This window comes from Sprattus sprattus (assembly GCF_963457725.1).
Source record: "Sprattus sprattus genome assembly, chromosome: 1".
NCBI lineage: Eukaryota > Metazoa > Chordata > Actinopteri > Clupeiformes > Clupeidae > Sprattus > Sprattus sprattus.
The window spans coordinates 75,029,637-75,045,525 of NC_137920.1; the positions used below are offsets into that span (position 1 = coordinate 75,029,637).

The 15,889-nt window shown below is 38.6% G+C and overlaps 1 protein-coding gene across 2 annotated transcripts in view; it reads left to right on the forward strand.

Annotated features, from left to right (window-relative positions):
* gabrb2b (gamma-aminobutyric acid type A receptor subunit beta2b) overlaps positions 1–971 on the forward strand; it is a gene marked incomplete at both ends in the record, with an annotated part of 49,938 nt that extends 48,967 nt beyond the window's left edge. For both annotated transcript variants that reach the window (XM_080832965.1, XM_080832966.1), the window contains one exon: positions 624–971. In XM_080832965.1, coding sequence (XP_080689091.1) covers positions 624–971 — 348 coding nt within the window. The remainder of the gene's footprint in view (positions 1–623) is intronic.
* Between the last annotated feature and the right edge of the window lie 14,918 nt (positions 972–15,889).

Genomic DNA, 15,889 nt, shown 5'->3' on the forward strand with positions numbered 1-15,889 from the left:
CCATATAATCAAGGCTCCCCTTAACCCAACACTTTATTTCTGTTCCATGGCAGACCCCAGTATCTGGGGAGAGCCCAGGGACTTATGTACACTGTTGTACAAGGTTTAGTCTGGTCTGCCAGGACCATAGACCAGATACCTTGCCAAGAAAGCTATTGTGTGTTTTCTTTGCAAGTGCCAGAGCAGGCGAATAGGGGGAAAATAAATGACTTAACTTATTCACATCGGTTTTAAAAGGTCCATGTTTAGCTTAGCCCCTTTATTCTACTTTATATACAACATGTTCGAGGTTCCTAGTCGTAGAATGCTACCTATGCATTATCTTAATCAAAGGAGATTCAAATGATTAACCTCGAGGTGTCCACTGGGAGAAAATGCCAATTCAAGGTGACAATACACACTGTATTGTCATTACAGCAAGAACCTTTTGTATAGGTTTAGTATTGGGAATGAGTCTAGGCCGAGGATACGTGAAATAACAGAGGGTTGAGGTGCTCTTACACAAGTAGAAAATTCGTATGTGAAACTGTACCTAATTTTATATTTATATAATTACAATGATATTATGGCACTGTAGACTGAAGTAATACCTACAATGTCTGCGTGTTTCAATCTGATCTCAGATGGGTTCTCATGAGAACATTCTCCTAACCCCGCTGGACCTCAAGAATGAGATGGGCTCGCCAGAACTCACCCTTAGCCTGGGAGACCCGCGGGGCACGATGCTGGCCTATGACAGCTCCACGCTCCAGTACCGGAAAGCAGGCATGGCACGCCACAACTACGGCCACAATGCCCTCGAGCGGCACATTGCCCAGAAGAAGAGCCGGTTACGGAGGCGCACCTCCCATCTCAAACTCCAGATCCCCGACTTGGCAGACGTAAACTCTATTGACAAGTTCTCAAGGGTGATCTTTCCAACTGTCTTCTCGCTTTTCAACATCATCTACTGGCTCTACTACATCAACTAAACTAGGCCAGACAAATGTGTACCACTTTTTAAAATCTTTTTGCTGTCTAATTTTTCAACAGAGGCAAGACTGAACTACTTTATAAATATTTATGGAAATCAGGACTTACTCCTATCAACCTTGGAACACCTTAATTGCTGGCTTACACATGAATACCTTAGACATGAGAGATTAAGATCATATGGTGCCTGCTACAGAGATGTTGCTTATATATACCTTATAGTAGTTAATTATATACAGTACATTATTCTGTGTATGACTGAAGATTTATATATTTCTGTTTGTTTCAGTGTATTTTGTGATAATTTTTTTAGTTTATTTTTGGTTGCCAAAATGATGCTGATATGTAGATTTTAAATGGGATTCAGAGTAGTGAAATCTGATGTAGATCAGAAATGCTGATTGGTCACATTCAATCTAGACGAACAAATTTGTGCTCAAACAGTAGCTGTCTTCTCTTCGTTTAGTCTGACCATTTCGGTCTGCATTGAAGATTGACATAAGGTTTTTTTTTCTTTCTTTCTTTTTTCCTGGTTGACTGGGTTTAGTTTGAACATTGCAGCATTTCCAATGTCATTGTACATAATGACACCTTCAGCTCAAATGAACACTGCCGATCAAAGCCACACCATTCCGTTTGAAGAGTCGGAAACAGGCTCTCTATACATAGACACTTCTCTGGCCTTTTTACACACATCATATAAATACTATGTCCATTTTTCCCAATGAAAAGGTAGAATAGAATATTAGGACCGTAATATAGCTATTTTATAATACGTTAAATATAAGTATTTTGTACAATAATGTAACTACTAAATTGAATTATTTATTTTAAAGCATTATTTAGATTGTTACTTTACTAGTATGGATATACGTTTATTAATGAAAATGAACTTCTATTTTACAAAACCAAATCCTCATATCATTCCAGTGCCCCAGAACACAACACAAGAGGAATGGGAGAATGTGGTACTCCTTTCAAGGGGTCTAGACTGAGAGTACATGGGAATACAAAAGAAACACTGCCCACAGGGTGAGCCACTGCTTTTCTGAACGTCAAGGTTTCATATGATGCAAGCATTTGGCAAGGACAGGCCTTGTCTTTGCTCGGAGCAAGTCCTTGGTCTCCTGGTGGAGACACGGCGCTACTGCAGTGATGTGTAGCTGTAACCTGTATTTCAACAAGCACAGTCCCACACTGGGATCCAAGCCTGTGTCGTTGGGCATAAGAGACAGACTAGCTAGCAAAGAGACAAAAAAAGAAACACAATGGCAGCTAGCATCAGTCACTAGCCTTTCTCTTGAGTCGTCAGAGAGTAAAGTTTACACACCACAAAGATCTTTACCTGTTGGTCTTCGTTGTATAGCTAAATATTCCTAAAGTTAACCGGCCAACTAGCAAGCCCCAACTTGAAGTATTTTCCAAGTTCTCAATTAATGCAAATGATTGGGAATGCTCGCAGTTCACTCTAACTTCAGCGATATTTGGCTACACATGGGTGATGGTAGCAGCTCCTCACTGCCCCTCAAACTACAGCCGTTTACTGTAACACTTGGTCTGCTAGTCTGAGCATCATCTGTTGCACATAGTTTAATCACCTCTAACATATCCAGCTAAAGGTGTACTCTACAAAATAAAGTGTAGGAAATTCAATACTGCCTTTAATTTACACCAAACTAACTTTTGGTAAAGACTTAAACATTGTAGGCCTACCTCAATGTCTACATGGTACATTGACATGGAGGGAACAACATATACCTAACATGCCTCACACATATTGTGTCATTAACAATCACCTCCACACAGCATGATAAATTCATTGGAGGTAGTTGCAAGGTCTTCAGTTAATCATTAGCATACATATACTATCTGTGACTAATGGCACTGAGCTAGCAATTAAGGCATGTTTGTCACAATAAGGGGATATTAACTGCGTCTCATCTTTCTTTCACAACAACCTGTAAATATCTCTTGTAAAAGATTGTTAACTGTATTTGTATCAAAACTGTATGTGAGGATTCATTTAGCATAGCAATGTTTACATGTAGATGGTAGCTTTCACACTGGTTTTAAAGAGTGAATGAGTGAATGGATCAAAAATTAAACGTAAGCTTCATATTTATAATATTTTACTTTCTCGCACATACTTTTTTATTGTTTCATGGTGATAATTATAACATGCGAAACGCAATAGCTCAAGAGAGACTACAAATACAGTAATGCACAATTTAAGGTAATGAGTCATTCAAGGCCATATCCTGATTGCTCATTTGATCGTTTTAATAAAAACTAAATTGCTATTTAAGGTAGGTTGATCATGTTCATAATGCAACCAGTTTTAAATAATTTGTACAATTCATTGTTGTCAAAAATATCTTATTTTTGAGACACGGTATTTTGTTCACTAATTGAAGCGAATCATGGACGTTTTATTCTGAGATAATGAAGACGTAATAGACAGTCTGATCACCACAGTCTCTATTTTTGTCTCACGTATGCTTGACGTTTTATCGCTTGTCGAAGACATCATGCTTTTTTTATAATGTCCATAGATGCCATGCTTTCTCATAGTTTCCATAAACAATGTTTTGCACATAAAAGCTATGATATCTGCCAGTTCATGAACGTTGGTGCTCAGCATACATTTTACACGATAAGGTAACCATTAAAAAATATATATAAATAAATGAATAGAAAAGCAAACATGTATCATGTAGTAAGACAAATAGCACAAATCAGTAATGCTCTCTCACATAAGCTCTGTGTATGTTTGTGTCATGTCTGAAAAGACGGGTAATACATACACATTATTTCTCGTAGAACTTGTAGAATCGCCACTATGTCTTTCGAAAACACACATGGAAACATTGTCATACCATTTCACTAACTCTACATGCATGACATTATTTGTCCGTAAATACATGAATAAATAATACAAGTTTATGAATAAGTCTCTTTTCAGCTCCACTGACTGAGTATAATTACACAAGGAAATGCATCTTGTTGATATGATACATTATACATAAGTACTATAGGAAATAAGAAACGTATAGGCCTAAATTATATTGATATACTCTTCCATACTAAAACGAGAATATAAAGATGTTAGGGACTGTATCTTGAGACTGATGGTAAGCAATAAGAAAGATGTATAGGACAGTATTTATATAGTGCTATTTTAAAATGTCATTGCAATACATGTTTGTGAAATACTTTTGAATACATTTAACATGCTGATATTGATATATTATCATTCAATATGTGTGTAATATCCACTAACATACAATGTGAATCATTTGAGGCACCCCTCCGCAGTATTCACAGATCACTCTCTGCTATCACTTTTGAAAAGGTTTCTCTGCTCATATATGTGAACAAATGTTTCTAATCATTGGTAATGGACTATTTCGTAAATGTGAAGAGAACCCCAGACTTCTTGGTTATCGGTGTGATTTTGACAAAGGGGCTTGAATGTTGTGCTTAAAGCCCAGGTGTAAATACACAGTTATACGTGACTAACCTGTACATAACCAGTGACTGCTCAAGGTGACGACAAACCATTTCACCGCTCCAATTTGTGCTGAATTGTCCTGTGTAAAAACACTGCGAACAATATGATACTTCAATAATGTAAATATTCTTAGTGTCATATTGTAGAAAACATGCTTCAGTTTTTTTTTGTGTGTGTGTGTGTGTGTGGGGCAATGAGATATCTCATCCTTATGTGTTTTTGCCAAAATGTAAAGCGTTTATAAGTAAGAATGTTATTATATGCCAGGACAGGACACCTCAGTGGTCAAAACATGCTGGCAAACACTAGTACCAAATCCATGCATTCTCTTCATTCATGTTGACACAGCCACAGCCACGGACACACACACACACACACACACACACACTCACATAAACATAAACATACACATACACATACACATACACATACACATACACATACACATACACATACACATACACATACACATACACATACACATACACATACACATACACACACATACAGACATACACACACACACACAGACATACACACACACACACACACACACACACAAAGGCATTGTGCTTATTTGTATTGCATTGCCCATCTCAGGTCCTCACAATCCCAAAAGTATTTGTAATTATGTACAGTATATTATAGACTGGCTGTTTTCCACCTGTGGATGTGTGTGTGTGTAAGTGTGTCTGCATATGTTTAGGTATGAATGTGTGTGCATGCATATGTGTGTGTGTGTGTGTGTGTGTGTGTGTGTGTGTGTGTGTGTGTGTGTGTGTGTATATGTGTGTGTGTAAAGGGGGCAGAACTATAGAATTAATGGGTGTAGGCCTGGGCTGTGTGACACCATCAATTCTCATTTTTCTGTCATCCTCTACAAACATTTGACTTGGGAAATATTTTGGCTGTGCCTCACAGTGCATTTTTGCATCAGTGTGTTTTGTACTTAAATACTCTTACAAAAAATAACAGAGCACGACTGGATTTGGCAGAAAGGGACAGAGCCTAAATGCCATTGTGTGTTTTAGGCAATGGTGTATGTATTATAGAGATGATGCCTTATTCTCCTCCCCTGCACTGTGTTTCCCTATGGGGTCTTTCTTCAGAGCAAGCCCAAACTTATGTGGTACCTAAAACAGGGTCCCCACAATGTATTTGTACTGAAGGACAAAAAACATCTGTGTGTTTGAGACACAAGTATCCATGGGCCAACTTTGTCATCAATAAATATTGTATATAGTTCTAATCTGTGTGAGTTTTTTTTGCTGTTGTTAATGTTAATGTATTGTTTATAAAAAAAAACATTTAGGTAGACTTATGGGAAAAATGGACTACAAATGTATAAACTTCAGTCAGACATCAAACAGCTTTAACATGGTTTTGTAACGTGTTATTATCATATTTTTGGCAGAAGTTGAAAAGCAAATATCATCCAATTATCTCTCTGGCCACGAGGCCAGGGGAGGCAAATATTTGCCGCCATGAGTGAACTTCAGCTGGGGGTGGATTTTGGTTACAAATTTGCTCAGTATGACAGAGCTCTGAGATCCGTAGTGTCAACTGTATCACTGACGTTTCTCATTACATCTCTGACCCAGACTGTTGATTTGTTGGAAACTCATCATACAGGTTTTTGAACCCTCTGTGTGTGGAACACTCACTTTTCACTCTACTTCCTGAATATCAGTTCTGTATATTAGCTTCATGGTGGACATATAACTACTATTTAATAATATGTTTACATCATTAAGTTAATTAGCTTGGGACAAAAGGTTACTATTTATTTCTATGCATGTCGTCTGAGATTGAGTAGTTAGTGCATAGTTAAAATAAGTAACCTCTTAGTTGACTCTTATAGTACACCTGACAAAAAGATCCCTGTAGTTTCTAAAAATAATAACACTATTGAAACAATGCAAATGTTTTTAATATATTTATGTCTGGGTGCGTAAGTGGATGCAAGCATGCTTAGAAATGAAGAAGATTACAATGCTATCTTTTACGCATTAATTATGTCTAGTTAATCAGAGTCTTATTGGACCAGCTCTGGACAGAACAGCCACTCTACCCTTTCAAAAAGCAATGTGCTTTTCATCATTCACAAACTTTGAGCTTTTCCTACTTAGTGAGAATCAATATGGCTGTATTGCAAAAAGACTAAGGCCTGTAAGCGTTTAGAATTGTAATCAAAATATGCAGCATACGCAAATCACAAGAATGCAATGCATCTGAACCTTCAGAAAATATCCCGAAAAGTCATATTTCATGTCAAATATCATCACAAAAGAAGAGTATGTGATAATGTGAAACTGGCATAGAAAATACTTCAGATGCCATTCCAAATACACAGACTACGGATTCAGACACTGAATAGTGAACACTGAATAGAACAGATTCAGACACTTAGAAAAAGCGCTTTATCCATCACAAAATAAACTTAATCAATGCAACTAAAGCCACATTTTTGTTCTTCCTTTTGACATAGAAAAAGAAAGAAGAACAAATGAAAACCCACAACGCCATTTTTTTCAAACGGTGTGTTTATGTTATACGACAATATGACGTCAAATGCGTGGTTGACTCCAAGGCCTTCTGCCACTGCAGAGCAACACCTAAAAGTAGGGCTGTGGGGGCAGGCTCTGAGAGCTAATCTTCTCCGAGGCCGGGTTCCTGGTTTGAAAAATGAATCTGTGACTCATGGGAGCCACTTGACGACGCAGGGCTGCCTTGGCGCACAGTCAGACAGGAATGATAGCGAACTCCTGTGAGGATGTCACTGTCAAGCCCCCCTAGCCTTTTCAGATTGAATTTTCAACGGGACAAAGCCACTTGGTGGGCCCGATAACACAGAGTGTTGGTTGGTTTCGCAATTGCCTACAGTGGTGATGCATCACAGCTGGTAGACACTGACTCTTTCAATGGGAGCCAAAAGAGGTGTTTTTTTTGGAGAGATAAGTCAAGACAAACCCCCTCACCATCCTTGCTCTGCCATACCCAAACCAACATGACTAAGCCATGTCCAATCATCTTGTCATCTCATTTTTATCTATTTTATTTGTCCCCCTCTCAGAGACTTATGCGTGGCCATGAATGTCATCATTTCTACGTGGGGCGAGGGATATATGACGGCGTGATAGTTTGCGAAAGGATTAGATTAGACAGCCCAAGTATATTAGTCTCTCTTGGATGTTGGTGCATTAAATTTTCCGTTCCGTGTTGATTAATGCTTTTCTGAGGTATGTGTGTTTCATGTAGAAGAATGTATGAGAGAGCTTGCGGATTTATCTTCTTTTTGTTACCATGTTTTCTTTTATTATCCCTTTTTTTATCTTATCTTCTGTTTGTGGTTATGTGAACCTGATATGAACTAGTGTTATTTATTTCAAACACTAACTACCACTAGAAGTAACTAGAGGTCCTTACTTCATGTTTTACACGGTGTGTGTGTCTGGAGCGCCGCAAGCATTTACTTTATAATTGGATACATTGCCCATTTAGACTCTGCTGTTTCAAAGCTGTAACAAACACATCCAGGAAGTGTACAGTTTACAATTGCATCGTCAGTGACAACTTCCTAAAGCTGAAAAGAAAACCCAATACCATGTCTCTTACTTACAGATACTACCTTATTATAGTAAGACTTTATGTGACTGTTGTGCTGTTTACACAGTAAAACAGACCGTATCCTCTGGCAACATTCTGTAGATTGAGGTCACATCACTGCTTTGAGAAACAATTAAAAATGAAAAGTAACATCTGTCGATACGAGTAACATCTGTCTAGTATAGAGCGCACTCTACACATCACAAATCGCTGTTCACAAAACTATGAATTAATGATGTGAGAATACATGGGAAGAACGAGCAGCAACTCTTCAACATTCCCATTAATATATGGAACAGCCTCACATTATGGGATATATCTGAGCTCCCTTTTCCCCACAGTTTGATTCAGCATGGGGATTTATGGACTTTTGCTTGTTAGAAAATGTACCATTTCCTTGAACATTTCTGCTAGATATCCTGCTCGATTCTGCTCTTACCTGTGCTCGTTAACATGCTTATGGTGCTCGACCCCTTCGATTACTAGCCTAATATTTGTCTAGAGCCTAGAGCTTTTCTGATAATCAGCATAAATTAAAAGCATTGGATGAGTATGGAACTATGTGAAACTGCGAAATTTAATGGCAAAAAACACAGCAGAGCAACGATGCCACCTCACATCTTACAAATGTACACACATGTACAGAGGAAACTAAACCGTCATGCCATCATTTGAATTTAAAATTAAAGAGAGTGTGTTTGTGTGTGTGTGTGTGTGTGTGTGTGTGTGTGTGTGTGTGTGTGTGTGTGTGTGTGTGTGTGTGTGTGTGTGTGTGTGTGTGTGTGTGCATGGGTCTGTGTGTGTGTGTATGTGTGTATGTGTGTATGTGTGTGTGTGTGTGTGTGCGTGGGTCTGTGTGTGTGTGTGTGTGTGTGCGTGGGTCTGTGTGTGTGTGTGTGTGTGTGTGTGTGTGTGTGTGTGTGTGTGTGTGTGTGTGTGTGTGAGTGTGTGTGTGTGTGAACTTAAGATAATGTCCACGTCATGAAGATTACTACTGAAACACCCTGGCTTTATCTTATTAAAACAACAGACTATTACATGTCATCAGTACAACATTAGGCCACCTCTCCAGCTGTGCCTTCTAATGAAGAAGCGCTACCTGAATCTCCCTGCTATGGAGCCAATCACATTAGAAGGCAGCCTGCAGTCCTGTTGTGCATAGTCAGACCACGTTTGCTACGTTAGCTGAATACAAAACGCTTTGAAGTTAAACATTACATGCGTACTGTAGCAAATGTAGCTAGAGGATAGCGAGCTGCAAAAAAGGACTATATGAAGTTTCTTTATTTTCTTTACCCTCCACCACCCTCTCGCTCCGTCTCTTTAATCCCATGAGTATTTTTTTCTTTTCCATTTTCTCACATTTTTACTGTTTGAAAAGAATATCCTTTATTCTACCCTTGCTTTGCCTTTCAGACCCTGAAACAGCAGGCACACGCATACTGAAATGGACCCTGTGGACGCCAGGGAGTAGCTGTACTATAGAATAATTGCACCAGCCTCCATAACCTTCCATCTATCAATAGGGTCCTTGAACTCTATAGATGGCCCAGTACATCCTTCTGTACACGTGTTTTAACGGTATGGGAAAACACGTCACTGTGCTGCTTGAAAGTCTGTTTTATACTCGTCTCTCCCTACCCATATCTCCCAGCTGATACTTCTCTTTTTCACTGTGCTGCTTGAAAGTCTGTTTTATACTCGTCTCTCCCTACCCATATCTCCCAGCTGATACTTCTCTTTTTCACTGTGCTGCTTGAAAGTCTGTTTTATACTCGTCTCTCCCTACCCATATCTCCCAGCTGATACTTCTCTTTTTCACTGTGCTGCTTGAAAGTCTGTTTTATACTCGTCTCTCCCTACCCATATCTCCCAGCTGATACTTCTCTTTTTCACTGTGCTGCTTGAAAGTCTGTTTTATACTCGTCTCTCCCTACCCATATCTCCCAGCTGATACTTCTCTTTTTCACTGTGCTGCTTGAAAGTCTGTTTTATACTCGTCTCTCCCTACCCATATCTCCCAGCTGATACTTCTCTTTTTCACTGTGCTGCTTGAAAGTCTGTTTTATACTCGTCTCTCCCTACCCATATCTCCCAGCTGATACTTCTCTTTTTCACTGTGCTGCTTGAAAGTCTGTTTTATACTCGTCTCTCCCTACCCATATCTCCCAGCTGATACTTCTCTTTTTCACTGTGCTGCTTGAAAGTCTGTTTTATACTCGTCTCTCCCTACCCATTTCTCCCAGCTGATACTTCTCTTTTTCACTGTGCTGCTTGAAAGTCTGTTTTATACTCGTCTCTCCCTACCCATATCTCCCAGCTGATACTTCTCTTTTTCAGTTCTGCCTCTTCTGCTTGCCTCGTCTGTTTTCAGCCGCTCTTCTTTTCTCGACTCTCCCTCTCTTCCTCACTTTTCCTTCTTTACTCAAGGGGTCTCAATGGGTTTAGAGTCATATATTATTATAAGGGCATATATACAGTTTATGTCTGCAAATATGTCGGTTTTATGTTCAACTCAGCTTTATAATATTTTTCAATGGGTGTATGAGGTATTGGAAATTCAAATGATGTGATTTATAAAGGCTTTTATACAATAATTGCATATCCACCAGATGACTTAATTATGGTTTCAGAGTTGGGATTTTTATGATTCCATCTCTCCTGTTCTACATTAAATACCTATAAAAAATATTGGATAGTCCTTATAAGATGTTGGATGGTAGCCCACGAAAGAATTAGCAAACTTGATGACTCTCCAAAGGGATTGAAGTTCTGCAAAACGCTGCAAACTGAACAGATTTTTATCAGCATATTTTTCTTCTCTTAATTAAGCTGCCATTATTGCTTGCTAATCAAGATATATTCTTCCACACTCTTCTGGAGGACACAGTGATTTTTAGATGGACACAGTTATAATGACATGATGACAAGAAAATGGGCTCGTTACTTTCCCCCTGAGGGAAGCACTCAAGATGGTTCACCTTAATTTACTTATTAATGTCACAAATGCTGCAGTGGTACTGTATATACTTTCTTAAACTTAATAGACCATTTCACTGTTTGTTTTTGTATTGTGTTGTTATGTATATTTTGTGTAAGCACATTGAGAGCCAGTTCACCGGGTCAAATTCCTTGTTTGTGCAAGCCAATAAAATCTGATTCTGATTCTGATTCTGAAACCAAGCAGACACTTTATCTATAAAAAACATTTTTTAGTCCAGGTCTCTGTTGCATTGTGTCAGGTATTTCATCGTATGCTGTTTGTACTGTTTTATTTAATACTGCGGTGTATTGAACACATCCTGCTATGACAAACAAGGCCTCAAGGTGACCAATGACTGTGATGTATTTTTATTTTTTAATACCACAAAATATTAAGAGGTAAAAAAGTAAATAATACACGAAAAAGTAAAACAAATACACACACTGATGAAAAATGTACACGCTGTGGGTCAATGTTTAAAAAGTGAACACTGCATTTGATTGTGAACACAGACTTTTGATGTCAGACACAGTCAGACAATTTAGTCAAGTCAGATTTTTAGCAGAAACTTTTATATAAGTGACTTACAGACAACCTGCAGTGATCGGGAATGAAACGGTTCAACCGCTTTGAAAAGCGGCGACGCTAACCACTGCACCACCATCCCCACAATATATGTGTACGTCTATGTCTGTGTATCGGCTTCATGGTCACCATACATACTATACAGCATAGGGATTCACTTCCCTTTTTCTCTCAAGCTCCTATGTTCCATAATATCTAACCCAGTCCTGTCATTGATATTATCGCTATGACTTCTCATCTCAACCAGACTCAACATGGTTCGAGTGTACAGCATCCGGAGATTACCTCATCCATTAACCTGGCAGTTGCCGGGCAGGTGCAGAGAAGATGAGGTCATGTTTTGAAACGTGACCCCGTCCTTCCTGAGCAGAGCATGTGGAAGGAAGTGAGAAGCTGTGTGTGACTGTGTGTGTGTGTGTGTGTGTGTGTGTGTGTGTGTGTGTGTGTGTGCGTGCGTGTGTGCGTGTGTGCGTGTGTGTGTGTGTGTGTGTGAAGGCTCCGTCGCCTGTCAGGAGGGCAGCCCAGCACACTCGCTGTGCACAAATGTTGTGTGATTACGTGTTAAGCTGGCAGTTGGGGTTTTGGAATGGCAACAAACAGTATAAGCAATGGCCTTGTGTGCCATAAACGCCCACTGATGAGCGCATTAGTCACACACACACACACACACACACACACACACACACACACACACAGACCGTGTGGGTTGAAAGCGCAGGATTGGACACTGTTAAATAACGTGGTTTGTTTTTTTTTGTGTTGAGTATGACATTATTTAGCAAGATAAAAAGGTTATCACATGTTATACAGTATATTGCCATCATCAGTTTTCTCAGGCCTCCATTCAGATCTATAAATGATGCGTATGTGAATATGATATCAGATCAGGCCGAAGTATGTATTTCCGTCACCTTAGCAATAAGAAGAAAAACATGGTCATAACAGGAATCTCTTAGATGTTTTTTTTTTTTTTTTTACATTTTTCTTTTTGCTATATTTGCTCTGATCACAGATTGGGCACAGCATGTCGTCCTTTGAAACCTATATGTACAAACACTACCATTCCAGGACCTGCACAGGAAATGGAATCTGCTCCAGAATGCCGTGTTTTGTGTAGGTGGTAATCTATACAGTTTTTCCCTACATCATTAAGGGCTTCTGGGTGAGACCAAATGAAAACACACAATCAGGCAGTTTGTAAATAGGACCCTACAGAGATTACTGTCAAAGGGACAGAAATGTATTTTGAATCACAGATAATGGCCTGAAGCGAAAAAATGCACAGGAAAAACAGACCTGTTTTCATAAACTAGCTCTGAGTTGTTTTCTCACTTTGTCCAAAGCAAGAATAACAGTGTTTTTCACCGAGTCTGTTGTTTCAGGTTGTCACTTTGATGAAATGTGTGATGCAGTTAAGCCATCAACCTCGAACATTTCTGTGCTCATTGTCGGTGTTTGAACAATACACCAAACATAATTGTATCCCACTAGTCATTTTTAAACGTGTCATCTTTGTTTTAAATACTGTATAGACCTCATGTAACATATAAATATAGTACTGCTTACACATGAAACTGTACACATTGTTTTGTAATGGATCAGTGTTGTATGTGACTCGTAAAACCGTGTTTATAGTTTTCCCACTACATTGCACTACAGTGTTACTTCAACAATTACATTTCAGTCTTACTGCGTCTCAAGACAAAAACACACATCAGAATTGTTCTATCGATTTTTTCCTTTTTGCTGAGGGAAATGTTTTTCCTTTTCTTGGCATTGAAAAAGTTTGATGACACTGTAGTTTCCACTGTATAATCGTTTGACTAATGGGATCAGAGGAATTTGATTGATGCAAACATATTTTTAGCCACAATTTGTGTATTAACGCTGTCCGTCATACTTGGCAGTGTTTGGAGAACAGTTGGTGTGTGTGCTTTGCCATTTGGCTGTCCACGCTAGGCATTCAGATCCAGTGAAGCGCAAGAACCGAGTTAATTTGCAACCTCTCAGCTGTTCATGGTATCTCATATTCATACTAAAATTATTTAGAATGTGGTTCTTTCTGTATGACATCATATACATTGTGCATATTTATATCCATTTCCACATGTGTTATTAGTGAAATCTTCCTGTTACAGATTGAATAATTAATTAGTTCAGTTAACTTTATTTAAATAATATTGTAACAGTCTCTAATCTCTTTCCTTGTTTAATTCCCCCCATATAGGTCAATATGGGGGGAATTAAACAAGGAAAGAGATTAGAGACTGTTACAATATTATTTAAATAAAGTTAACTGAACTAATTAATTATTCAATCTGTAACAGGAAGATTTCACTAATAACACATGTGGAAATGGATATAAATATGCACAATGTATATGATGTCATACAGAAAGAACCACATTCTAAGTAATTTTAGTATGAATATGAGATACCATGAACAGCTGAGAGGTTGCAAATTAACTCGAAATTAACTAACTGTGTGTGTAGAAAAACAAGGATGAAAGGTTCATCTGATATGGTTTTCCCTGTTCATGGGAGGAACGAGTGGAGCAATCAATTAGGATTCAGACGATGGCAAAGGATACCGTGTTATCCTAGCAACAGCAGTGCTTTACTCTGACATGTCTAGGGTCCTGTTCACACAGTGGTGGTCCGTCAGGGCCTTCAAGGCCTTCTCTGCTGGCCTAAACATCATCAGAAAATAAATGTAATAAAATACATTTAATTTTAATATTTTCTTTTCATAAATATGTATTAAATTATTCCCCATAGTCCATTATCTTCATTTCATAGCTCCCAGCGTTGTTAATTTATGTTAGAGCTTTCATCCAATCATATTTCAGCTATCATGTGTTGCCACGCTCCTAGAAATCTTCCCCGAGAACAGAAATCTTCCCTGAGGCCTTCAGAATTCACATTGAAGGCCCGTGTACATCTGATTGGTTATCACAACTGGCTGTTTCAGTTCATTTAAGTTGAATGAACTGAAACAGACAGTTGTGACAACCAATCAGATTTCGAGTTGGCGACACTGGGCCTTCTAGAAGGCCCGAAAGATTTCTTTCCTCGCTTTGAACGTGACACGTAAACGTCCTTTGATTGGATACTGAGGCAGACCGGTGCAGTGCTTCAGTGCTCAGTTTAGCTGGCTAAACGACGTACATCGGTTTCAATGCTTATTATGCTAGTTGTTTCAATTGGTAAAACTCAATATAATTACATTAACCAACTCAAATAAACTAGTTTACACCAACTTGATAATTCCAGTTTTTGATTCAATTACAACGCCATTTTCAAGACGGAACTTTCAAGAAAAACTGGATATCGTGAGGATGGGACGTTTAATGAAACTGCTTTGCAGGTGGGACAATGCGATGTTTAGTGGACAAACTTGTTAAAGCTCACATAGGCTACTTTCGGTGGACTTAATAAAACTTTGTAGACTAATCCCTGAAAATCGCCTTTTATTTTTAAGTTGTGACAGTAATATCCAAGCGATCATTTAACTGAGAGTTTACTACTCTTAATGTATTGTTAATACGGGTGTATTGATTTTAAATGCTCCGGAAATATTAATAAAGTCTGTTGTACTCGACTATGTTAAGGTGATGCAATGCTCACTTATACTGCCTTTCTGTATAAATATAATGGTTCGAGAGCCATGGCGTCATAATGATGGTATTAGGAGGTGGATTCACTCAGTTTAACATCGTGTGGGACATCGCTGAAGGCCTAGTCGTGAAATGCACGGACCGCCACTGTGTTCACATAACCCCAGGTACATTTGAAAATGCAATAATTATGTCTCTGTTATATGAATTAATTATAATTATTATATATGTTATATATAATAATAATTATAGCCCTTCCGTCCAATCTAAAACATTGTTTTCCAACACTGAAACTGCTGCTTGACGCTCTCTTAATATGGACGTATCCTAGACATCCACTGTCATTCCTTTCGATTTTGTGGACGTCCAAAGAGATAAACACAGAGTTCCAACTACTGCTGCTCCATTGAAAACTACGATAGAAAAGAGTGTCCTATCGTGCCCCTTATCAAGTCACTGCGTGCTGAATGTGCCTTAGAGTTACAATATAAACATCATGCATACACATTTAGCAGCCGTTTTTATCCAAAGCGACTTAAAATGATGTATACACATTTCTTACACTGCACATCAGGAGCAATTAGGGGTTCAGTGTCTTGCTTAACATCTTCGGCAG